Source organism: Abramis brama (genome assembly GCF_963993115.1).
Source record: "Abramis brama genome assembly, chromosome: 16".
Classification (NCBI taxonomy): domain Eukaryota; kingdom Metazoa; phylum Chordata; class Actinopteri; order Cypriniformes; family Leuciscidae; genus Abramis; species Abramis brama.
In genome coordinates, this window is record NC_139978.1 from 17,874,059 (window position 1) to 17,898,587 (window position 24,529).

General features: G+C 46.1%; 1 protein-coding gene and 1 long non-coding RNA gene across 2 annotated transcripts in view; one reads left to right on the top strand and one right to left on the bottom strand.

The window, feature by feature from the left end:
* The window catches only part of LOC311065814 (DLA class I histocompatibility antigen, A9/A9 alpha chain-like), a 119,857-nt gene that overhangs the window by 20,574 nt on the left and 74,754 nt on the right, over nt 1-24,529 (bottom strand). Inside the window, exons 5-6 of the mRNA XM_084086582.1 lie at nt 18,573-18,698; nt 18,376-18,420 (exon numbers count right to left, since the gene is read on the bottom strand). Of these exons, the coding sequence (XP_083942708.1) occupies nt 18,376-18,420; nt 18,573-18,698 (171 nt within the window). The remainder of the gene's footprint in view (nt 1-18,375; nt 18,421-18,572; nt 18,699-24,529) is intronic.
* LOC311066188 lies at nt 7,447-9,575 on the top strand. The gene is made up of 4 exons (XR_014603035.1): nt 7,447-7,838; nt 8,813-8,906; nt 9,008-9,135; nt 9,258-9,575. It is a non-coding gene; the product is annotated as an uncharacterized lncRNA (long non-coding RNA).

Below are 24,529 nucleotides of genomic sequence, written 5' to 3' on the forward strand. Positions count from 1 at the left end.
GCCCCCGCTCCGGAACCTCCTCCAACCCACGAAAGCTCGCCGGTTCGCCCGCCAGCTTCGCCGCCCGCTTCGCTCGGGTCTCTCCCTGACGGACAGCGTCTGCCGCCGCTTCCCTCATAGATGACGACGAGGAAGCTGCATCTGTGAAGGATGACAGCTGCTCTCTCCTGGCCTCGGGCAGTGAGGATTGGGCGGGCTCTGTAGACCCCACCCCTTCTGCTCGCGAATCTTTCGGGAAGAGAGCCAGCATCGAGTCAGAGCTGATGCGTCTGCTCGCGCAGGCCGTCGCGAGCCTCGGCCTTGAGTGGTCGTCGCCCGAGAAGCCTGCACACAACCGACCGGATGGATGCTTCCTTAAAGGGGAACGCGCTTCGCCATCTTCAAGACCCGCGCCCTTTCTTCCTGAGCTTCATGAAGAAGTCACAAAGTCTTGGAGAGCCCCTTTCTCAGCTAGAGTGCGTACCTCTGTCTCTGCTGCATTCTCCGTGCTGGACGGTGCGAAAGACAGAGGATACCTTTCCATTCCCCCTGTGGAAGAGGCTTTAGCAGTGCATCTTTGCCCGCCCTCTGCTGGACGGCGGGCTAAGACAGCGCTGCCGTCTAAAGCCTGTCGCATGACTTCAGTCTTGCACAGCCGCACTTATACCGCCGCTGGAAAGGCTGCCTCTGCGATGCACTTGATGGCCATCCTCCAGATCTTCCAGGCCGACCTGCTACGTAAGTTCGACGAGGAAGGACTGGAAGCTGTCAGCATGCCAGACTTAAGGAGCGCCACGGACCTTGCGCTTCGTGCCACTAAGTCTGCTGCACAGGCTGTTGGGCGGAATATGGCTTCTCTCACTGTGGCAGAGAGGCATCTTTGGCTGACGCTCTCTGAGATGTCGGAGACAGAGCGCACCGCGTTCCTTGACGCTCCCATCTCATCTGCTGGCCTGTTCGGATCTTCTGTCAAAGATTTCGCAGAAAGATTCGCTGAGGTACAGATAACGTCTGAAGCCATGGAGCATTTTCTGCTGAAACGCTCCAGCTCTACAGCAAGCCGCCCGAAGCAGCCGCCTGCTCATAGCGCGAAGCCATCGCATCCGCCCACTGCCGCCGCTTCACAGCGTCGACAGACCGGAGACCGGAGACCAGAGACTGCGCTCTCTTCTACTAGCCGCCGCCCCCCCAACCCCCCCCCCCCCCCCCCCGCTGCGTGGGCCCCGGCCTAGGATTGAGATAAAGTCTCAAAGTCTTCCAAGCCCACCTAGGAAAACGACGGTGTTCAAATCCCACTGCAGCCGGATTTTCACCAAAACTTCTCGCTCGTTCAGTTCCAATGAATGTGACTGTTCCAGTGTATTTTGCAGAAAACAAGCCGGTTCCACAGCCCGTTTGCCTGGACACAAACACCGTTTTTACGGCGACCCAGATAAATCCCATAAAGAGTGTATTTTCTGGTGTCCCGGCCACAGCCGATGGTGTTATGAGTGTAGAAAAATGCCCTCTACTCAGTGCTCATTCCTACACACAAGCGCTCGCACACATAAAATCGACTCACGTCGATTGTGCATTAAATGTAGTGAATGTGCCCACGTCCCAGTGCCCACAAACACTACACACCGCATGTCCCACAGTTTCTGTCCCACAGTTTTCGCGCCCCCCGCCTCAAGTGCCGTAAGCACGGCATTAATGTTTCAGCATATCGGAGCTCTCCGGTCACCGTTGTGTCGCGGCCAGAGCCCAGATATCATTCAACCCCTAGCTATTCATGCGAACGCGTGGGCAGAGCTGCCCGGGGTATCAGAATGGGTGCTGGCCCCACTGTCCGCTCTATGCTTTTCCCCCAGTCACGCTCATACCTCAGGTGCTGGAGCGAATCAGGGAAAGCAGATGCCCAGTGCTGCTTGTGGCTCCGCTCTGGAGGAACCAGCCAGAAGAGCACGTCATGCATGGAATTCGGGCCAAACGACTCGAAAGTCATACTCAAGCCAAGGCATGGGTATGTCCCTAAATCCCTCAACACACCGTTTAGGGCTCAGGTGATTTCCCTGTCGGCCTTGCCCGGGAAATCAGGTGATTTCCCTGTCGGCCCGGCCTTGACTCTAATGAGGAGAAGGACGCAAGCTTCCTTTGCCCGGTCAGGGCGCTAAGGGCTTATGTGTCTCGCTCAGCTGTCTTCAGACAGACAGAGCAGCTCTTTGTTTCGTTTTACGGACGTTCCAAGGGACTTGCCGTGTCGAAGCAGAGCCTATCCAGATGGATAGTTGATGCTATAGCGCTGGCTTACACCTCTAAGGGCCTGCAGTGCCCATTGGGTGTCAGAGCGCACTCCACAAGAGGTATGGCCTCTTCGTGGGCTTGGTCCAGCGGGATTGCTTTGCAAGATATCTGTATGGCGGCAGGCTGGGCCTCCCCGTCTACATTTATTAGGTTTTACAACCTAGAGGTTCCCGCTTTGCAGGCCAGGCTGCTTTCGGTCTAACTCAGTATCGTCTGCCCCGGTGCTTCGGGCCAGACTACTGAAACCGCTTGAGCCATGCTCGCTGTTGAATCATGTGACCCCTTGGGCTGTGTGTAAGACCCATTGAAATTCAGAAAATAGGCGAGTCTTCGCCTGTCTGTATGTTTCTATCTTGTAAATTCAAGGGCGTAGATTTGGTTTGAACATTGGGGGGGGTTGAAGTTTGGGTATGCCTCCTGATATTGTGATCATGTTATAAATATTGGGGGGGTTGTAATGCATAGATTTAAATATTGGGGGGGTTATCTCCCCCCCATCCCCCCCACAAACTACGCCCCTGTGTAAATTGCTCCTTTGGGATGCTGCTTATTACAGGAGTGACGCTTGTAGCCTATCCTCCTGGACTCTCTGTGATTCCCTTATGATTTCGCACTATATGAGCCCCAGGCACTTGCCCTTGGGACTTTGGTGTTGGATCTCAGCACACACAGCGTTTTACACTGTTCCCTATAGCGTAAGATATTACGCAGTACGAGAGAACCTCTCGTAAGAGAACGTACTCAGTTACTAACGTAACCTCGGTTCTCTCTAGAGAGGGAACGAGTACTGCGTATCTTGCCGTGCCTGCATCGCGCTCTGGTTCGCTTCGGCGATGAAAAGCAGCTCATCCAGCCTCGTCGAGAAAAATGATGTTATTTAAGCCAGCGCAAATACCTGTATTTACATCCTGTTTTAGGTCTAAGTCCAAAGTAGTCGATTGTCGAGTTCACGCGCATAGGTTTAGTTACCTATGATCACGCACCTGAACTCGGCAATCGACTACTTTGGACTTCAACCTAAAACAGGATGTAAATACAGGTATTTGCGCTGGCTTAAATAACATCATTTTTATTCATATCTTTCACATCTACTGCAGTCAGATTCACTCGTGTTCACTCTGAAGGAATCACTCACATTGGCTGTGCACTTGTAATGACACATCAAGGATGTTAAGAGGCTAAAAGCAGGTTTAAAACTTGCCCCATTGAAGTCAACAGGGTGCAAATTTTAAAAAGAGGATAACATGGTGTAGACAACACCAATTTTTGTCGTTGTTCTCTGTATTTACAGCACTCCAAATTTACAAAAAAATGAGCTCAATGTTAAAATTGACCGGAGTTCTCCTTTAATGAAAGTAAGCATTCCCGCCTCCAGTCGCGCCGAAGCCCGGTTTTACGACGAGCCTGGCACTGAAGTTGATGAACAGGAGGTCTGAACCTATTTTTTTACAGTCTATGGTCTGAACTGAAGCCAGCACCATTTGGGCTATTTTTCTGCACAGATGAGAGAATTCTTCAAATGGTAATTTTATATTTGTTTTTTGTGTATAAAAGTGGCTGTTATACATGAACACATTAACAATTCCGTTTTTGTGACGCATGCGCATTATTATTAACAGCGTGTTTAAGTGTCTTGTAGCGCACAGTGTAAACAAATAATGCAGTCTTTTTGTAGACTGAGGTGGGGAAGCGTTTAAAAACTTTTTATTCGCCCTTTGTTTAAGTGTGAATTACATAATCTCTATTTTGCTTGTTCTTAGCACTGAATATCATGTTGTCATATCTGCATAGAGTCAAGACAAACTTACTACCATCAAGTTTTTTAATGACTGTTAAATTCAAACATTGTGAAAGTGAGTTAAAGCTAATCTGTAAATCCGTCTGTCTTCCAATTCAGTTTACAGATATTTGCGTAAGCACTGGCAGAGCAAACAGGTACTTTAGCTTGAAATCATTCTTTATCAATTCATACTGCATGTTATTTTGGGATAAATGATCTGTCTGTATTGTATTAATATGAATCTGTATTTTCTGTTCACATTATAAATATCATTAATAAATTATGGGTAAAATCAATTCTAAACATGTCTTAAAATCTAATGTAGGACACCAAGTTCAATTTAAGATGCCTTATTACTCAATTTACTCATTTAAATTATATAAAATGTATTTAATAATCAGATTAAATGCATATTTAAACTGTTTCAGGCCTCCATGTGAACATTGCACAAGGTTTTGTGTCTATTAACTTGAATATGTGAATATTCAAGTGTGGATGTGAATATATGAATATAAATAATTTTACAATTTGACACCCATGCTGTCACGAACACACACGGGAAACAGGAAGATCCAATAGCAGTAGGTTTTTAATTAGGGTAATCCAAAAGCGTAGTCTCCAGACAGGGGTCAATATCAAACAAGCAGTCCAAAACAATAAACCAAACAAGACAGACTCAGAAACAGACCTCAGAAGTGTCATGACATACAACAAGGACTCCGTAACAAACACTGAAACAGACAGGGTATAAATAGACAGAAACTAACAAGGTGACGGGAAACAGCTGTGTGCAATGAGTGACAGAACAGGATGATGGGAAATGTAGTATGAGTGAAAGACACTGTAGGGGAAGAGGACCTCTAGTGGTTACCCAGGGAAACACAAACCAGACAATATGACATAACCCCCCCTCTACGGAGCGGCTACCAGACGCTCCAAGACGTACAAAAAACAACTAACACAAGAGTCCAGGGCCCTGTCCCAAATGGCACACTCCGGACTTGTGGACTTCCTCAGAGTCCACACATGGTGACGTCATGTAGTGCAGACCTATAGGGCCCTTGGCGCGAGTCCACGAGGGCGCATTGAGAGGTATTTTTGGGACAGACTCGATCGGCACGCCGGAAATAACGGCCTGGTTGTTGGCCAGGAGAAATCACATTTTTGCGCTCCGACGTTACACTTGAAGCGTGCTGTCTCGCCTTTCGGTATTTTCCTTACAAATGCTCTACGAAGTCATCATTTAGGCCCTATGTGGTTTGGAATGCAGTGGACTTGTATATTTAAAATATGAACCTCACTAACAGAAGGCTGCTTTCAATTTCAAATGCTGACGCGCGCTATGTTTGTGTAGACTGCTCGCTCATGCGGCTGTGCGACTCCGTGTAACTGCTTTAATATACTTGTGCAAAATTAACGTAAACACAGCCAGTTATGTCTTAAGCCTAAACGGACAGGACAAACCACTACTTCTTATATTTCAAAAGAGATCCGTGCGTGAATGCAGCTTAATAAATCTCCCGCAGTCTATGATGTCATAGTAAAAAACAACAGTAAAGATGAAAAAAATAAAAATAAAAAAATCACTCACAGTTCTTGAATGGAAAACGTTCAGATAATCTTAAATAGGCTACTGAAAGGACTATTTGTTTGTTTGTTATGTTTATATGCTGCTCTTTATTATTTGCTAGGCTACTTGTATGTTTTGAAGTTATATTAGTTTAAAATTCTTAACATACTGTTTTAATTTTTTTTTTTTTAATTTGTATTTTTTTTTTAAAGTACTTTACCTATGTAAACTAATGAATTAATAGGGAGGGGAGGGAGGAGGAGTAGATTAAGAATAGTTCTGGAATCGGATCGGATCGTGAGGTGACTAAAAATTCCCACCTCTTGTCATTTACATACTGTGAATCGTTTTTTTAAATCGAGAATCGTTTTTGAATCGAAAATCAATTTTGAATTGAATCTTGAGCCTAAAAATCGATATCGAATCGAATCGTGACATTTTCAGAATCGTGCACCCCTAAGGTGGAATGGTGGAGGATCAGGGGGAGGTATGGGGTGCCAGGTCCATGGAAGGGAACAGAAACAGGGGGTGACGGTTTAGCCGGCGGCCAGGGCGGAGCAGACAGTTCATCGGCCGGCCACGGCGGAGACGCCGCCTCAGGAACAGACGCCGCCTCGGCGGCGGCCACCTTGTCTGGAAACACAGGCTCGGCGGCGGCCATCTTGTTAGGAGACACTGGCTCAGTAGACGTGACCTGAACAGTCTCTGGATCGGCAAACGTGACCTGAACAGTCTCTGGATCGGCAGACGTGACCTGAACAGTCTCTGGATCGGCAGACGTGACCTGAACAGTCTCTGGATCGGCAGACGTGACCTGAACAGTCTCTTGATCGGCAGACGTGACCTGAACAGTCTCTGGATCGGCAGATTGCACCGGTGGAACTGGTAGGGCGAGACACTGGGATGGTGCTGGCAGAGCAAGGCGCTGGGGCGGTGCCGGCAGGGCGAGACGTTGGAGCAGCGCCGGCAGGGCGAGGCGCTGGAGAGGTGCAGGCAGAGCAAGCTGCTTGGAGACGGCCTCTGGGACGACAGCGGGCTGTACGGGGACGACCTCTGGAACCACAGCAGGCTGCATGGGGACTACCTCCAGGACCATCATGGCCTGCACAGGGACGACCTCCGGGGGAACAGCGGGCTGCATGGGCACGGCCTCCGGGACAACAGCGGACTGCACGGGGACGGCCACCGGGATGGCCTCTGGTTCATTGGGGAGGCAGGAAGTCTTCCTCCTCCGCCGTCTCCGATGACGATGTGCAGGCTCTGGGCTGGATGAGAACCGCGGCGAACAGAGCTCTGGGCTGGGCGAAATCAGCGGCGGATGGAGCTCTGGGCTGGACATCACCAGCCCAGGGTCGAAGAGGGGCCAGAGTGGAGAATGGTGTCAAGATTCCTCTCGACCACCTCCTCCACTGCGGCCTCCACGGGTCCCGCAAAACTTGACCAACCGGGTCCCCTCAAAAAACTGTCTTCTCTCCCGCTCGGTGGCTGGGGAAAAGACATTGAGAAACATACCGCTGGATCCTTGTAATGACGGAGTCCTTCTGTCACGAACACACACAGGAAACAGGAAGATCCAATAGCAGTAGGTTTTTAATTAGGGTAATCCAAAAGCGTAGTCTCCAGGCAGGGGTCAATATCAAACAAGCAGTCCAAAACAATAACCCAAACAAGACAGACCACAGACCTCAGACCTCAGACCTCAGACCTCAGACCTCAGACCTCAGACCTCAGACCTCAGACCTCAGACGTGTCATGACATACAACAAGGACTCCGTAACAAACACTGAAACAGACAGGGTATAAATAGACAGAAACTAACAGGGTGACGGGAAACAGCTGTGTGCAATGATCAGTGAGTGACAGAACAGGATGATGGGAAATGTAGTATGAGTGAAAGACAACGTGGGGGAAGAGGACCTCTAGTGGTTACCCAGGGAAACACAAACCAGACAATGTGACACATGCTTTATAGAAAGCTCTCAGCATAATCAAAATTAAGGGTAATCACAATTATTTTACCATATTTACAGCCCTAATTCAAATTGTATTGCATTACTGAATTTTGGAAATATTAGCCTCAACTGACATATTTTTTTCAAATCCTTTTTCAATAGATTTGGCCTAGACTAGTCAAGTGAAGAAAGCTCCTCTCATGAGATTGCAACAGAAAGCAAGCAACAGAAATGAAGAAGAAAGCAACAGAATGCTGAAGATGAATCCAGAATTGTGAGTGTCATTATTTTATTCTTTGTGCAGTACAAATTGTATTACATGACGAATGAACATGAAAAATTTAAACCTAACTGGGCAACCACACAATGCCTTTGTTCAGACCTGGAATTTACATGTGTCTTGGGTGATTGATGTGTCTTGATTGTCATAATTCATGATCACTAAAACAAAAAGTTAAAGGGTTAGTTGACCCAAAAGTGTAAAATTGTTGTCATTTCTCACACTCATGTCATGAAAAGACTTTCGTTTATCTTCGAAACTCAAATTAATATATTTTAAATCTGAGTGATTTCTGTCCCTCCATTGACAGTCCACGAAATTACCATTTTGACACTTCAAAAAGTTCATAAAGAGATCATAAAACTAACCCAAATGAATTGAGCGGTTTAGTCCAAATTTTCGGAAGAGACTCGATCGCTTTGTGATGAGATTGAATTTAGACTTTTATTCACATATAAACATTAATCAAATAACATAAACAGAAGAAAAAGAAAATGTGGACTAAACTGCTTGGTTCATATGGATTAGTTTTAAGATGAACTTTTTGAAGCATCAAAGTGGTAGTTGCGTAGCTGTCAGTGGAGGGACAGAAAGCTCTCAGATTTCATCAAAAAGATCTTCATTTGTGTTTCAAAGACAAAAGAAAGTCTTGCGGGTTTGGAACGACATGAGGGTGAGTAAATTACAGAATAAATTTTTTTGAGTAAAACTAACCATTTAATAAAAGAACGTGGCCTAGACCTCATCAGAACAATCGAATCTCAATGCGTCTTGGGTGCTTTTACACCTGTACTTCGAGTTGTTCACTTGTGCGTCACCCAAGATGAATGTTAATGCCAGGTGTGAATGGCACTACTCTGTGACTACACAATCATCTGAACAGAATGGTTCCTGAGAGATATGGTTGTCATTATGCTATGTAACTGTTTGATGATGTTTTTGTTTTGTTTGTTTTGATTTTTTTCGAGACCTCAGCTAAGTTCCTGAAAAGGCTTCTCCCAAGACCTTCCCTGATTGACTCTGCAGAATCTTCTGTGAAAGATGATGAAACTGATGATTCAGGTTAGACTATAGTTCAGAGTAAGATTATCTATAGGCGTTCATGCATTTTTTGCTGAAGTTGTCACATGTTATTGTGACGTGTCATAAATTCTGTTTTTTAGAATGGGGCAGCAATCTTGCATCAATTAGTCTCCTCCTTGATTTGATTCCACCATCACCACAAGGCTGCAAGAGACCTGGAAAGATGTCCTCATTTCAAGCTGAACAACACCTTGTCGTATTCAAAAAGGTAAATTTGGACCTATTGTCTGCCTAAAAATATTGCCATTTGGGTTGATTGTATTGTGGAAAACTAATATAAAGACGGCCAGTTGGAGAGCTGACTTTGAGTGTTATTTTTCTCTTTGGCAGGGACCAGCCTACAAGAACACCTTGATTGCATTGAAGAGACCACATAGCCGTACCCGCTCGCTGCTGGTGATGCCGATATGGCAATAAACTCAAAGACTACTACTACTACCTGCTCGCTGATGGGACAAAGAGGAACTGCATTCATGGATGCTACACAACTGTCAACAAGTAGTTTTCTGCAATCTTGTTCAAATCTACCTGTCATATTTGTTCATGTCTAGGCAAATTTGATGATTTTTTGCATTTTATTGACGTTTTTGCTTCTGTGCAACACCTCGTGAATGTGATAATTTGACCTTTACACATCTGGCATATGTTTTAAAGGAGCCATTTTGCCCATTTGTTAATAAACTTTGGATTTATACATCTGTCTGAAGACTCTTGATATATAATAGTGTAAATTTTTTTGCACTGAACAGAATACTTTATTAATAACACTCATAGTGTAATCCAGTGGAATTAAATCAACACCAGGGGTGTTAAAACCCCATAGTGTAAAACTTAACAATTGTAAGTGTAACACTTTACACTCGGAGTGTAATTTTTCTACACTGAAAGGTGTTATATTAACACTTTAAGTTCAACACTACAAACGGTGTACTTTTTACACTAGATACATTGGGACCATATACAGTATGATCTGGAGTAGTGTTAAAATTAACACTTTAAGTGTTAATTTGACACTGCGTTTTTTACTGTGTAGCAAGACGGACGTTGTGACCATATTTTCGTGTGATTTGACCATAAGCGCAACAAGCCATGAAAAAGCTTTATGTGTAGGCCTACGCATGTACTGGGAATGAAGTACGCGGGAATGAAATAATGTGCAACCCCCGCAATTCAACGCCGAAAACTTAGATAATGTTATAATAAGTGACGCGGACATTGTGGAGAATACGGACATTGTATCAAGATACTTTTAGGTAATCTTTTACACTGTGGTTTTATTTATTAATGTATTGACTTCCACAAACTAATAATGAGCAATACATTTGTTACTGTAGGCTATTTGTTAATCTGTAATCTAACGTTATAGTTAATAAAAATACAGCTATTCATTGTTTGTCCATCTTAGTTCACAGTGCATTAACAAATAGCCTACTGTTGTTCCCTTTCGAGGCGGTAACAACATAACGTCAGCGTGACCTATATGGGAACTCCTCCCTTCTCCACTTTTGCTGAAATCTTATGGGCTAATGCCAGCTGGGGACAGCTGGCCAGTTGACGCGAAGCATGCAAATACCATAGACAGTAAATGAAATGGACACAGCAATCCCATTGGATTCAACAGAGAAAAGTGAAGTCAATTAGAAGCACTCACTTCCTGATGGCTGAGCGCACTGTGCAGACTCAAACTGAGCTTGACGACGTAGATGTGACGTGAGCAACCCGACTGTCTTCTAGTAGCTGTGCCAAGAGAAATCTGAATCATTCCCTTCCGAAACTTGCAGAGACGGAGAGCGTGAGTAGGAGGTGTCCATGAGCTAGGAGCAGGAGAAACTTTTGCTAAGTATTCTGATTAATTATTTTGTCATTTTGCCTCCACGTCCCCCCGATTGCCCGCGAGCTTCTCCTCCTGTCCATACGGTAATTTCTCTACTGTGCGACAGAGAGTCGCGTGGTTATGACGCAATCGTTAGCCTATTTTTACAAAAACTGCATCTTCGGGGCCATAACGTAAGATACAAGGTAATGGAGCCTTTTATACATTTTCGTGTTTCTTTAGAAATAAATAATGGACAAATGGAGTCTTTAAACGCCTCAGATGTAAAGTTATTCGCTGTCAAAGTGACGCCAAAATGAATGGGAGTCAATGGAATGCTAACAGCAGGTGGGGGTCTGCTAATCAATGGCGGCGCCCGGGGAAGCTTCAATTTTTTCCAAAACATTGGCCCCCTGGCAAATACTGACAGGTTTGCGGGCAGTATAAAATGCATGGGCGCGACAATTATGTCAGAGTCTCTTTCTTCACACTGTCAACGTTGAAGTTGCACCTGAGGACTAGTTAACCTTTTCTTCCTGTCATCCGATGGCTATCCTTTGCAAGATTTGTGCGGGCCCCATCGACCCACCCCACACCTACAAGTACTGTGCCGCCTGCCTGGGCCTGGCCCACGCCGAGGCGGCCTTTTTGGACTCCACGACACGCGCATACATTGCGCTGACCTGCCGGTGCGCACTCGAGAGGGTTCTTGCTATTACGGGGTCGAGGCCCACTACCGCCAGCGAGCCGCTGGTGGGCCCTCCCCCAGCCAGAAACGACGGTGATGACGAGGCCTGGGGCCATAGTCCTCCTCTGCCGTCTCCACACACCAGTCCTTTTCGCGGACGCACTGGACTCGACACGAAAGGTTCCAGTCGAGCCGCCGCCAGGCCACGAGCACATGGTAAAGGGACGAGGCGGAAGCCCAGGGCTGTGTGCACACGCCCCCCGAGTCCATGCGGTGGACAGCTTTCCATGATATTCAGTCATAATACATCATCTAACATCAGCACAACAGTGAACTCATGAAACTGTCTGTTCAGCAATTTACAGTCAAACCAAAATGTATTCAGACACCTTCAACATTTCTCACATTATCACAGTTTATTCATTATGCCTTAGAAAATGGTAAATAAAATATGACAAGAACTCAGTTGATATTTCACTGGTTTTGGCCATCCTTCTATTAGTCTGTCTCACAAATTAATTAGGTTGAATAGCTGCCAGCTGTTAAATTTAAGTATTAGATAATGCCAATAGGTCAACCATTTACCAATTAAATGCTTAATTTTGTTCAGTCTGTGGTGTAAAAAGGTCGCATTAGCAATTAAAGAAAAAACACTTAAGCAAAACATGGTCATGTCAAAGTGTCTGAATAAATTTTACTGGTGGTCCACTATTATGAGAATTTTTGGGTATAATATGTCAGTTTACTTTATTTTGCTATCCTCACATGGATATACATATACATAAATGAACTATTAGTGTCCTGCACCCAGTATTTTTTGGATTGACTGTATGTGGCGAAAACCATCAGTCTCTTATCGACCAGTTGAAATTTGTTCAAGTGAAAAAATGTTTTACTACTATTTCTGCAATGCCTTAAGCATATAGGGCCCTATCTTGCACCCAGCGCAATTGACTTTGTACACTGACGCATGTATCATTCCTATTTTGCACCCGCGCAAAGCGCGCTTTTCCCTCCACAGAAGCACGTCGCTAAACTAGGGAATGAACTTGCGCTCCCTGGGCGGTTCAGCGCAAAAAAGGAGGCGTGTTCCGGCGCAAACGTTCCTTCATGCTATTTTGCAGGTTTAGAAAACAATTGCGCCACTAACCAGGAAAAAATAGTTTAAAGTCAGTGGCGCGTTGCGCATGTTATTCATATGCTATTTTAAGGGCGCATGCTTGGCCATAATCAATGTAGCGTGTGCACAACGCGCATACACTTTGATTCTCTCATCTACACAGAAGCAGCAGTTTTCATTTTTGCAAATCATACATTATTATGATAGATAGATAGATAGATAGATAGATAGATATGTAATGAAGTGATGTGGGAAAAGTGTACTGTTATGACTGTTGTGTGTGTGTGGGGGGGGGGAGGGATTTGAGGGAAGAGTGGGTTGAGTTAAATGATTGTTGCACCTGACCATTGATGAGCGTGAAGGAAGAGAGTGATAAAAAGAGGGGCACAGCGAAGCGTGCGGGGTTCTGAGAAGCGGTGTGTTTTTACTAACGCCGAGCTGCACTCAAGGTTGGGGGGTGGGTGCCGTTCGCACGCTGTTTAGGGCTGCCGGCGGCGAAGATAGTGTAGCGGGCTAAACTGTAGATAAGGCCGGGTATAGGGGTGCATTGGGCGCCGCAGCTTTTCAGAAGAGGGGTGCTCCGTTTCCGCTATTGCTCGGAGGCCTCACGAGCGCTGGATTGGTGTTTGCTTTTTCCCCTTGACCAAACAGCGCCAAAGCCTAGACCCTGGGGGAGGGTCTCGTCTCCCGGGAGAGTTAAGTACCAAACTTTATATGTGTGTGTGTGTGTGTGTGTGTTTGTGATTTTAAATTTAGCAGTATAACCATATCATGAGGGGTGGGAGGGTTAGAATGAACTAAGTTTGTATGTTGTAGTCTGATGGCGTCTTGGGTGTTAGGTGCACGTGCCTTGTGAATGTGTGCCGTGTCTTGCGGTGGTGATGTGTTTTATAGCTTTTGCATATTTATTGCGTGTATACTAGCTTTGAGATTGTCTATTTATTTGCGGTTTCTTCTGTGTAGCATGCTCCATTGGGGTGTTGTTCGCCCAGGCTACTTAACATAGGTATTTGGGACATTTAGAACCTGACCCAGTCTCTGAAATGTTTGGTAACTGAATGAATTATGTTAAATAAAGATTATTGTTTCTAATCCCGTGGTGCTGCTTGCTTTATAGAGTTCTCTAGCCACAACATTAGCCCCTGATTTAGGTTTATTACAGATAGATAGATAGATAGACAATTTATTATAAAAGCATACATCTAGCTTACACATTTACCCAAATTATCATACACCTTTTTAACCGAAGTTAATTTGGGTGGGTTTCTCCATCCCCAACGTCCCTGACGAGAGCGTTGCTCTCCTTGGCTGTGAACCGCTCCTGGCGGGCGTCTGGCAAATCCGCCGTTATAATAGGAATCCGCTTTAGAGCAAAGCGCGTCTGCTCTTAAAGGGAATGTGAGATGACGCTCTGATTGGTTTATTTCACGTTACGCCCAAACCACACCTATGAATAATGAAGCTACTTCAGACCAACCCATTTTAGATTTGCGCCTGGCGCAAGAGTTATTTATTCCGCTGGGAAAATAGCAACAGCGCCAAGACCCGCCCACAAAGTTACTTGCGCTTTGCGCTTTGACACTTGCTTTTCAGATCGTTAAAATAGGGCCCCTGATGCGAGTATGCTATTCTGAATTCAGCCATTCAAAAGATAAATCTGAACTTTGGCATGTCACACATTAGATTACATAACGCTTCTTCAGGCAGCATCTTTTGAACGCATGAGTGGGAATTTCAGTTTTAAGCTTAGACAGTCAAACTGAAAATCTTACGCCAAAATATGTCATATGATAAAATGATCTTCCCTTGGTTTCTGGCACAAATTTCCATGTCCTTCGCGTCAGTCTATTGATGGCAAAGGTTTCTCTTTGAAAGTAATATGTCACATTATGGGCACTTTGGGCATTTGTATAAGGATGCACATTTTTCTTCTTGGACATGTGACAATATCAGATGTCTTGAAGTTGCGAGTGAGAAGAGCTTGGATAAAACACAAATCTCCTTTTGACCAGCAAGAAAAGAAAACGAATAAAGTGATATTATTCTTTAAAAACATTTCATAACTGTTAAACATCCGTTACCTGTGTTACATTCCTTTATGGTTTCATCGTTTAATGGTCATTTTCATAACAACCCAAATTACATCCACCAAGCAAATGCTATTTTTTTTAATGCTTCATTATCAGCAAATAGCATGAGTAACTTCCATATTACATAAGAAGAACATACATGTTTCACAATACAATAGAAATTACAAAAAAAGAGAAAAGGAAAAGAAAAAAAAAGAAAACAACAGAGAGCATATCTATATATTGTTGAGTAAGCATAAATGAATACTTAATTGAGACTCCAAGCAGCAAGTGCTTGTTGATAGAATTTAGCGAGTTTAATTAGAAGTTTTTCAATTTTATAATTGCACATTAAAAGAAATTCTTTGTCACTTAAATGAGAGTAAATATACAGAGGGATTATATTCCAAACAGACCATGGGTTTTGAAAATATTGTCTAAAGCCCTATTCGCACAGGATTAGTATTACCCCTGGACCTCTGTAATTAAGAAATTACCCCCTGACGTCTGTGTTTTTGGTGGCTCATTCACACGGGCAAATAAATGTTCGTAATTCCCTCGAGTTTACGGACTTTACAGCGTACGCCCACCCATTCACACTTCACTAGCTGAACGTGCTGAAACGAAGATCGCGCTGCAGTATTGCAATTCAAAAAAAGAACTTATTTAAAACCAATTTATTAGAGAAATATATTATATATATATTATAGCATATCATATTATTGTATAAATATATATCTTCTTTTTCTTTTATTCTTTGTCCATATTTACAACAAGCCTGCCTGAAGAAGGTATTATAAATACCGAAACGTCGCGATAGGCTTGTTTTTCTATTCATTTTATTTGGTTTATTTCATTTTATATAATTTTTACTCTTTCACACTTTGATTTCTTGAGATACTTACAGGATGGACGTCTTTAGAGGCCGTGTGAGACAAAGAAATGCTCCACAATACAGACTACTAAATTACACTACCACAAAAAGCGTCCAAACTTTCCAAAAGAGCTTCCATGTTGCGCCAAAATACTTAATTTAACGTTTCCGTATCACGTCTTTACTGTAACGTTAGTTTGTTTTCTCTTTTGCAGCACTTCATAGTTTTTATTGGAGAAAAACTATAATCGGATTGGAGTAGAGCATATCGAGAGATTTTATTGTTAATATAGTTTTAATACAGACGTAAAATGGACTGTTAAACGGCCCATAATGGTTATTACGTTCTTTAGGAAACGATAGGCTCACAGAAAAACAGCCCAAATCACAGACATGGGGATTCACACAGGACTGGTATTATCAGAGGACCCCTGTGTTGGCCGAAATACAGTAGGTAATTTTCGGGGGAATTTTTACAGACATTTTTACAGACATGCCAGATTCGCACGGGATAAAAATCACAGACGACCTCTGCGATTATTACAAATTACCGGAGGTCCCTAGGTAATACTAATCCCGTGCGAATAGGGCTTAAGCCAGTTTATTTTAAAAGCATTGTTCAGAGAGCTAAAGTCTATAAAATGTGGACCACCTTTATCATATGAATTTAATATTACTGATTTCTTAGTAGTGAACTTCACATATTCTGTCAATTAATTTACATGTTTGTTTGTCAGCATAAAGTGACTGAGAAGTAAATGATAAGCGAGAAATGCCTTCTGGTTTAGTGAGAAGAACTCTTCCTTGAGTGACAGATCTCTCAGCAACAAATGATTCAACCTTGCATGTCTTTTGAGGCAAAAATTGGAGGGCCACCTCTTATCATCTTATTATCAAATTATTTTATCCTCCAAAAAGGTGATGCTTTCTCTTACATAAATGTTACAAATTGAGGATTCCAAGCAGTCGCCAACTGGACGCAGCTCACATTATTTTGATATTAAGATAAAGACCTGAGGCTTTGGAAAAGGGCTTAAGAGTTTCTAATGCAATAGCTACTCGAGAGACATCCTTCAGAAACAAGGCAGTGTCATCGACTAACTGACTTATCACTTTGGTATTGATTCCTTTTAATTCCCTTTAAAGGGCTTTCCTAAAGACTCAAAATCTTTATAATAGTCCAAAACAATCATTAGAGATCTATGTAAAATTTAAAGGGCTTTCCTAAAGACTCAAAATCTTTATAATAGTCCAAAACAATCATTAGAGATCTATGTAAAATGTCGTCACGTACTGACGGGTCTTGACCAAACGGCAACATACGACGAAAAGGGTACCCCTAAAACGTCCATATGAGACGAAGACATAAGCGCACCAGTAGCGCTTCCTAGCGGTACCCTAACGCATACCTAAACCTACCCATAACCCGAATCGTCAAATATGGACGTTTTAGGGGTACCCTTTTCGTCGTATGTTGCCGTTTGGTAAAGACCCGTCAGTACGTGACGTTTTGGGGTGAGACTGTGTTAAATGTTATATTATTGAAGATGCGCCTTTTTTCTTTTTTAAACAAATCAGATTGTTTAAAACACATTTCAGTCTTTATGATAAAAGCAATTATTTTATAATCATTATTTAGCAACGTATTTGGCTGCCAACTATCAATTAAAATGGGGTCTTTATTTGGTTTTGAGGGTGATAAGTCCTTGACACATCAGGGTTGGAGGAAGCAAAGCTCTTTCAAGGCTCTCCATAAAAACTTTAAACAAAAAAGGAGCAACGGTCTTTCTAAATGCTTCATAAAATTCGGCAGTTATACCATCCATTCCTGGAGACTTATTTTTCAAATAATTTATGGCATCAATAATTTCTTCTAATCTGAGAGAGGCTTTGTATATTAGAATCCTCTATGCTAAGATGCTTTATGTTGGGCAAGGACTCGGAAAACTATAAAACTCAACAAAAATGTGCAATGATTTTGGGGTCCTCAGCAATATCACCATTAATATTCAATTGCTCAATATAATTATTTTTGGCTTGCATGCCTCTTAAGTCTAAAAAATTGGCAGAGCTCTTCTCGCACTCTTCAAGCCATTTTGCTTGAGATCTTATAAAGATCTTCAGCCATTCTTTTGTAAATTTCCTCTAATTTAAGTTTCTGCTCAGTCAGTTCTGTTTTGTCCATTTCAGAAATTTCCTCTACTTTTTTACAAGATGGAAATTTTACCTAAAATTTTATCCTCACCAATTTTCCTAATCTTTGCCAGTTCACTACAATACTTTAAACAACAAAAAATTCTAATTTCAAATTAAATTTTTATCATTTTTTATCACAGAAAAGTTCTGAGACCTGTGCGAGGATGACCGTTGTGTGTCTGTCTACTGTGCTAGGTTGTTTGGGGATGGAGACTTTCTTCCTCCACCAGTATAAATTCATCCAGATAAGTCTTGTCTAAGATAATCATGCAAGTTGTCTGTAATCAGATCACTGGAAGGGATCTTCATAAAAGTTTAGGCCACCTGAGTGCTGCTGCTAGTTTTGCTAGCAGTGTTAGCATTTACGCTTTGGTTGGACTTTCCAGTCTTCTTTCTAGGACTTTTCCTTTTTTCAGATCCACCCATTGTTGTGTCAGACGAATCACTGTGATATTAGAGTTAATGCAGAGCTGATCAAAACACGTGCAATCAAGTAATCATCTTGGAAACTCCCCGAAATGCTAATTTTCCCATGTGTTGTCTTGATTTTTTAATTTAATGCATTACATAGACTCAATTTTCATCTTGCGTGGTGGCTGAAATAAATAAAACATTCATTTGGTTCAATTTCTAGATATTTTCCAAAATTAAACTTAAAATGAACATTTTGCTGACATAGTATACTCACATGGAGTAGGGGAGTATTTATTCAGTGACGTCTCAGAGCCTTGTCCTGAATAAGATGAAATAAACCAGAATAAAAAGTCACAATCACAAAATTGTATACGGTAAACATTGAAAGAGCCTCTTCTAAAGGAACATGATGTTTAGTTTCATTTTCTAATTGAGCATCAAATGTAGTGAACTGGACCGTAGAACATTTACCAGCAGCACGTCTTTTCCTCCATATGATGAGTGCAGTTACGATGAGAACAGCCACACACATTAACACCAGCACACTGATAACTACAGACAGACTGACGGATCCTCCTGGGTCATATTTATCTGTATCTGAAATTGTGGTGAATTAAAAAAAACAACAACAGGAAAATAAATACAAACGCTAAAGATATGTACTGAAATAGTTGTTATTATTATTAAATCTATGTTGTTGATATCAAAAAGGGCATTTTGTTTGTTTGCTTGCTGGTTTGAGCATTTTTATGTACCATATATAATGTCCAGTTTGTTGTCCAGATTGAGGTGCTTCATTGTACAGTTGTATTTATGCCCTTCACGTAGTTCTTCATCGCTGATCACTAAACTCTTCCTCATCTGGTAAGTTCCGTCTCCGTTGGGCAGAATCTGTCCTCCTGTGATCTGGTCATCATCCACAGGCTGATCGTCTCTGAACAGGGTCAGGTTAATGTGACGCGGGTAAAAGCCAGTGGCCAGACAGCTGATCTGAAGCCTTTGAGAGTCTGGGAGATTCTTCCTCATGAGTCTCACTCTGGGTTTCACTACAGAGAATAATGAGAAGTGTTACTGTTGTTAAACTGTTGCATCAGTTATTTATTTATGGTTCTCATGTTTCATAACGCATTCAGAGGCACGCATTTTCTGTCAGTACTGCTGTCTGGGTCATATTTGTTGATTATATAAAATATATAATCATATATAATATGATATATAATATAATATAATATATAAAGTTCTCTTACGAGAGGTTCTCTCGTATTGCGTAAGTTGCTTACGCATCGGAAAGTCTTCTTTCTTCGAGATCTGAAGCCAAAAAATTATCCTTAATTTTGTATTCATTGTCAACGCAGTGCGGCAGCCGGCAGACCTAGGCAGGCTGTATAAGCGTGCTCATTGGCTGCTCGGCGGCAACTGCTTAAGCCTATCAGTGAGCACTCTGAAACGTGGCCACCAATGAGGGCGCTTCGCGCCCTCCACACCCTTCTAACCGTCAGAATGGGTGTGGCCAGCGTGTATATAACCAGTGCTCACAGGCTAAAAATCGGATTTTCTTGTCTTCAGCGAAGCTCTTCGCATCGCTGGATCTTGAGAGCCGCCGCCGTTGAAACCAGCGACCAGCAAGCCTAGGACAGCGCCTGAAGAAGCCGGCCGCCTTCGCCGCCTTCAGCCTTCCGTGCCTGCTACGCTATCCGGCGTCATATCCTTTTACTGCTGTGTGTTCGCCTACTGCGACACACTTTTCTCTCTATCTAAAAGAGCACGGGGCGTTTTTCTCAAAATGCCCCGTTTTTCCTGCGGCTCGTGCCGCGCTCCGCTCAGCAACGGAGACCGCCACCTCATTTGCGCTCTCTGCCTGGGCCGCGAGCACGCCGCCACCGCACTCTCCACGGGCGGCTGCCCTGAGTGCGAGGAACTTTCAATGTCGACCCTGCGGGCTCGACTTGAAGTTTTCGACCAGGATGTCGCTCCGCCTGTCCCTGCTGGGCCGCGCAAAAAGAAGCGCCGCTCACAGCGACCGCCGGAGACCGACGAGGCGCTTCGAAGCTCGCCGGATCCTCTCCCTCGAGCTTCCCTCTCGCCTTCCCCGCCCCCCCTCCCGGCCGCGCAGCCGCCTGCTCCCGCCTGCGCCGCCGCCACTTCAGGGGATGAGGCGGACGAGTTTGATGAACGCGCCGCAGACAGCTGTTCCATCCTGGCCTCTGACAGCGAGGAGTGGTCTACTGCCTCCTCTTCAGTCCAGGAGACGGGCCGTACTCGAGCGGGCGAGGACGCGGAACTTTTACGCCTCCTCACGCGAGCTGTTGAACAGCTGGGCCTTGATTGGTCTCCTCCTCAGGAGCCAGCACCGAACAGACTCGACGGCTGCTTTCTTCATCATCGCCGCCGACAGCCAGCGGCCAGAACCGCGCCCTTCCTGCCTGAGCTTCACAGCGAGCTCTCTAAATCGTGGAATGCTCCATTCTCCGCGAGAGTTTCTTCACACGCCTCATCGACGCTCTCACAGGTTGACGGCGCCGCTGAGAAGGGGTATAATGCCATTCCCCCCGTGGAAGAGGCGGTCGCAGCGCACCTTTGCCCGCCCTCTGGTTGGCGCTCAAAGGCTGCCCTCCCGTCTAAGGCTTGCAGGACCACATCAGCCCTCGTCGGCCGCGCTTTCTCCGCCGCCGGACAGGCTGCTTCTGCACTCCTCTCTATGGCCATACTGCAGATCCTCCAAGCTAACCTCCTCCGTGATCTGGATGAGAAGGGCTCGGAGTCTGCTTCCATCACGGATTTGAGGAGCGCGACGGACCTCTCCCTTCGCGCCACGAAATCCGCTGCCCAGGCCATTGGACGGTGCATGGCCTCTCTGACTGTCGCAGAGAGGCATCTCTGGCTCACACTCGCGGATATGAGGGAGTCTGAGCGCGCGGTGTTCCTTAACGCCCCCCTCTCCCCCACCGGCCTGTTCGGCCCAGCGGTAAACGGGATCGTGGACCGCTTTTCGGAGGTTCAGAAGACCACATAGGCTATGAATTTGTTTCTGCCTCGGCGCTCCAGGCCTGCTGCATGCCGTCCTCGTGACCAGCCTGCGCAAACCTCTGCCCAGCGGTAAACGGGATCGTGGACCGCTTTTCGGAGGTTCAGAAGACCACATAGGCTATGAATTTGTTTCTGCCTCGGCGCTCCAGGCCTGCTGCATGCCGTCCTCGTGACCAGCCTGCGCAAACCTCTGCCCAGCGCCCAGCTCGACCTCCGTCCTCGCAGCGACGACAGGGCGACCGCCCTCGCTCTCGCTCGACCAGCCGCGTCAGGCCGCCTCCTCCCCGGGGACCCCGGCAGAGGATCGCGGTGAAGCCTGAGCCTGCAAAAACCTCCTAGCCCGAGGAAAGAAGCGACGATCGTGTCCCGCCGCGGCCGGACCATCGTCAAAGCTTCGCGCTCTGTCAGTCCCCGTTGCTACGGTTACTGCAGACCCTCATCTCGCAGCCAACGAGCCGGTGAATTCACCCTTTCGCCTGCACACAACCGCCGTTTTCACGGCGACCCAGAGATATCTCGAAAAGAGCATTATGCCTGGTCGCGCGACTCGCGCTGTATGTGTTTCAAATGCAGTAAATGTGCCCACTTATCTGTGTTCACCTCTGCACACAAGCACCATAAACCCTGTGTTTCTCACAGAGCCCGCTCGCATAAAGCAGGCAGAAGCTGCTCGAGCGTTAAAAGTAGGTCACGTGTCCACCCCGCTGTGCCCACACCTACTCACTGCCCGCTCTGTTACACAACCCCTCACGACCGGTCATGTTACGAGTACAGATGCTGTGCCCGCCCCCACGCGCTCACACATCCTTTCGAATACTTCGCCCCCAACGACGCTTTCAAGTGTCGCGCCCCACACTGTATGTTCCCCGTCCAAAGCCACCGGGACGCTGTGTGTAAAACGGCCAGTTATCGCTGCCTGCGATCCGCCGTATCTAAGCACCGAGAGCGCGCGCGCGGTCAGGCATATCAGTACACCGTCCTGCCGTTCGGCCTGTCTCTGGCACCCCGTACGTTTACGAAGTGCATGGACACGGCTCTCGCTCCCCTGAGGGGTCGGGGAATGCGAATTCTGAACTACTTGGACGATTGGCTGATTCTAGCACAGTCAGAGGCCGAACTCATCGCCCACAGAACAGTGCTTCTAAGCCACTTGGACAGCCTGGGGCTTACGGTCAATTGGACCAAGAGCTCGCTAGTGCCCAGTCAATCAACCTCTTTTCTGGGTTTGGATCTGGACTCTGTGGCAATGACGGCCCGCCTGTCGACACAGCGCGCGCGCTGCATTCGACGCCTGGCCGCGTCCTTCCGGCCGGGCAGCACCGCACCTCTCAAAACATTTCAGAGGTTGCTGGGTTGTATGGCCTCAGCTGCAGCAGTGCTTCAGCTGGGTCTCTTGCGGATGCACCCGCTACAACGCTGGCTGAATGCCTGAGTGCCTCACAGAGCCTGGGCTTCCGGCGGCATCCGAATCAGAGTGACTCAGAGCTGCGTTTCAGCACTGAAGCCCTGGTTAGCGGCCGACTGGTACCAGCGGGGAGTGACAATGGGAGCCATCTCACACCGCAGTTATCTCGACGGACGCTTCCACCTCAGGTTGGGGCGCCCTGTTCGAGGGCAAACCGGTTTTTGGCCTGTGGTCAGACCACGAAAAATGCCTCCACATAAACTGTTTGGAGATGATAGCGGTCAAGCGCTTCCTCCCATTCATACAGGATCACCATGTGCTAGTCCGCTCGGACAACATGTCCGTGGTATCCTATGTGAACCGACAGGGCGGTGTCAGATCCAGGAATCTGTGCAAGCTGACAGAACGCCTTCTTGTGTGGGCTTACCGCTCGTTGCGCTCGCTGAGAGCCGCGCACGTGCCGGGCCACTTGAATATTGGTCCAGACAGACTGTCCAGGGACAACATTCCCCCGGGAGAATGGTCCCTGCACCCCCAGACAGTCCAGTTTCTCTGGCGCCTATTCGGCAGAGCGGAAATCGACCTCTTTGCGTCGGAAGACAATGCTCACTGCCCGAGATTCTTCTCGAAAAGCGAGGACGCGCTGTCCCAGACATGGCCCAGCCTCCCGCTGTATGCTTTTCCTCCGATCTCCCTGTTGCCACAGGTCATTTTGAGGATCAGGGAAACGCACCACTCAGTGCTTCTTATAGCCCCGCGCTGGGAGAACCAGACTTGGTACCCAGAGCTAGTGAGGCTGTCGCGCTCATCCCCATGGCCGATCCCGGTGAGAAAGGATCTCCTCTCCCAAGCCGGTGGATCGATCTGGCATCCCCATCCAGAGCGCTGGTCTCTGCATGCATGGGTGATCAACGGATACCCGTTGACCTGCCAGAAGGGGTCGTGAACACGATCACACAATCTAGAGCTCCCTCTACGAGATGGCTCTACGCATCTAAATGGTCAGTGTTTTCTAAATGGTGCGCTACTAAGAGCTTGGATCCACGCGCATGCGGGGTCCCGCGGGTGCTTTCCTTATATGTGGCGGCTATTGAAGCGTTCGCTGAGACGACGCGCGGCCGGGCAATAGGAAGGAACGAGCTCATTATCCGCTTCCTCAGAGGAGCTAGACGGATGAATCCCCCGCGGCCCCCCTCGGTTCCTATTTGGGATCTGTCCTTGGTCCTGGAGGCCCTGAAGGCTTTTCCCTTTGAACCGCTCGAATCCGTGGATTTAAAGTACTTGTCGCTTAAAACCGTTTTTCTGATAGCCCTGTCTTCAGTTAAACGTGTGGGGGATTTGCACGCGCTATCTGTTAGCCCTGCATGTCTTGAGTTCGGACCGAACGACTCGAAAGTCATTCTCAAACCGAGACACGGTTACATCCCCAAAGCGATTGGAACCCCTTTTAGGGCACAAGTCATTTCCCTTTCGGCTCTGCCAGCATCCGATAATGGGGACAGTGATAACCTCCTATGCCCTGTCCGGGCGCTGAGAGTTTACATCACGCGCTCCGCCGCTTTCAGGCGTTCAGAGCAGCTCTTTGTTTCCTTCGGCGGACGCACCAGGGGTCTCGCCGCCTCGAAACAGAGCCTGTCCAGGTGGATAGTGGACGCGATTGCAGCAGCTTATGCCTCCAAACACCTGCAGTGCCCTCTGGGTATCAGAGCCCACTCTACTAGAGGCATGGCCTCTTCGTGGGCCTGGTCCAGCGGAATTTCTATCCACGATATTTGTATGGCGGCGGGCTGGGCCTCCCCATCGACATTCGTGAGGTTTTATAACCTGGAAGTTCCCGCCTTACAGGCAAAATTACCGTCAGTGTAACTGACATATATGCTCTGCCCAGCCTCTCATGTGCAGACTACGTTTTCATGCTGACGATATGTCTGGTATGGTACTTGGGGTGAAGTGTTTTATACTCAGACCGGCTGGACCGCTCTGTTTCTCATTCCCC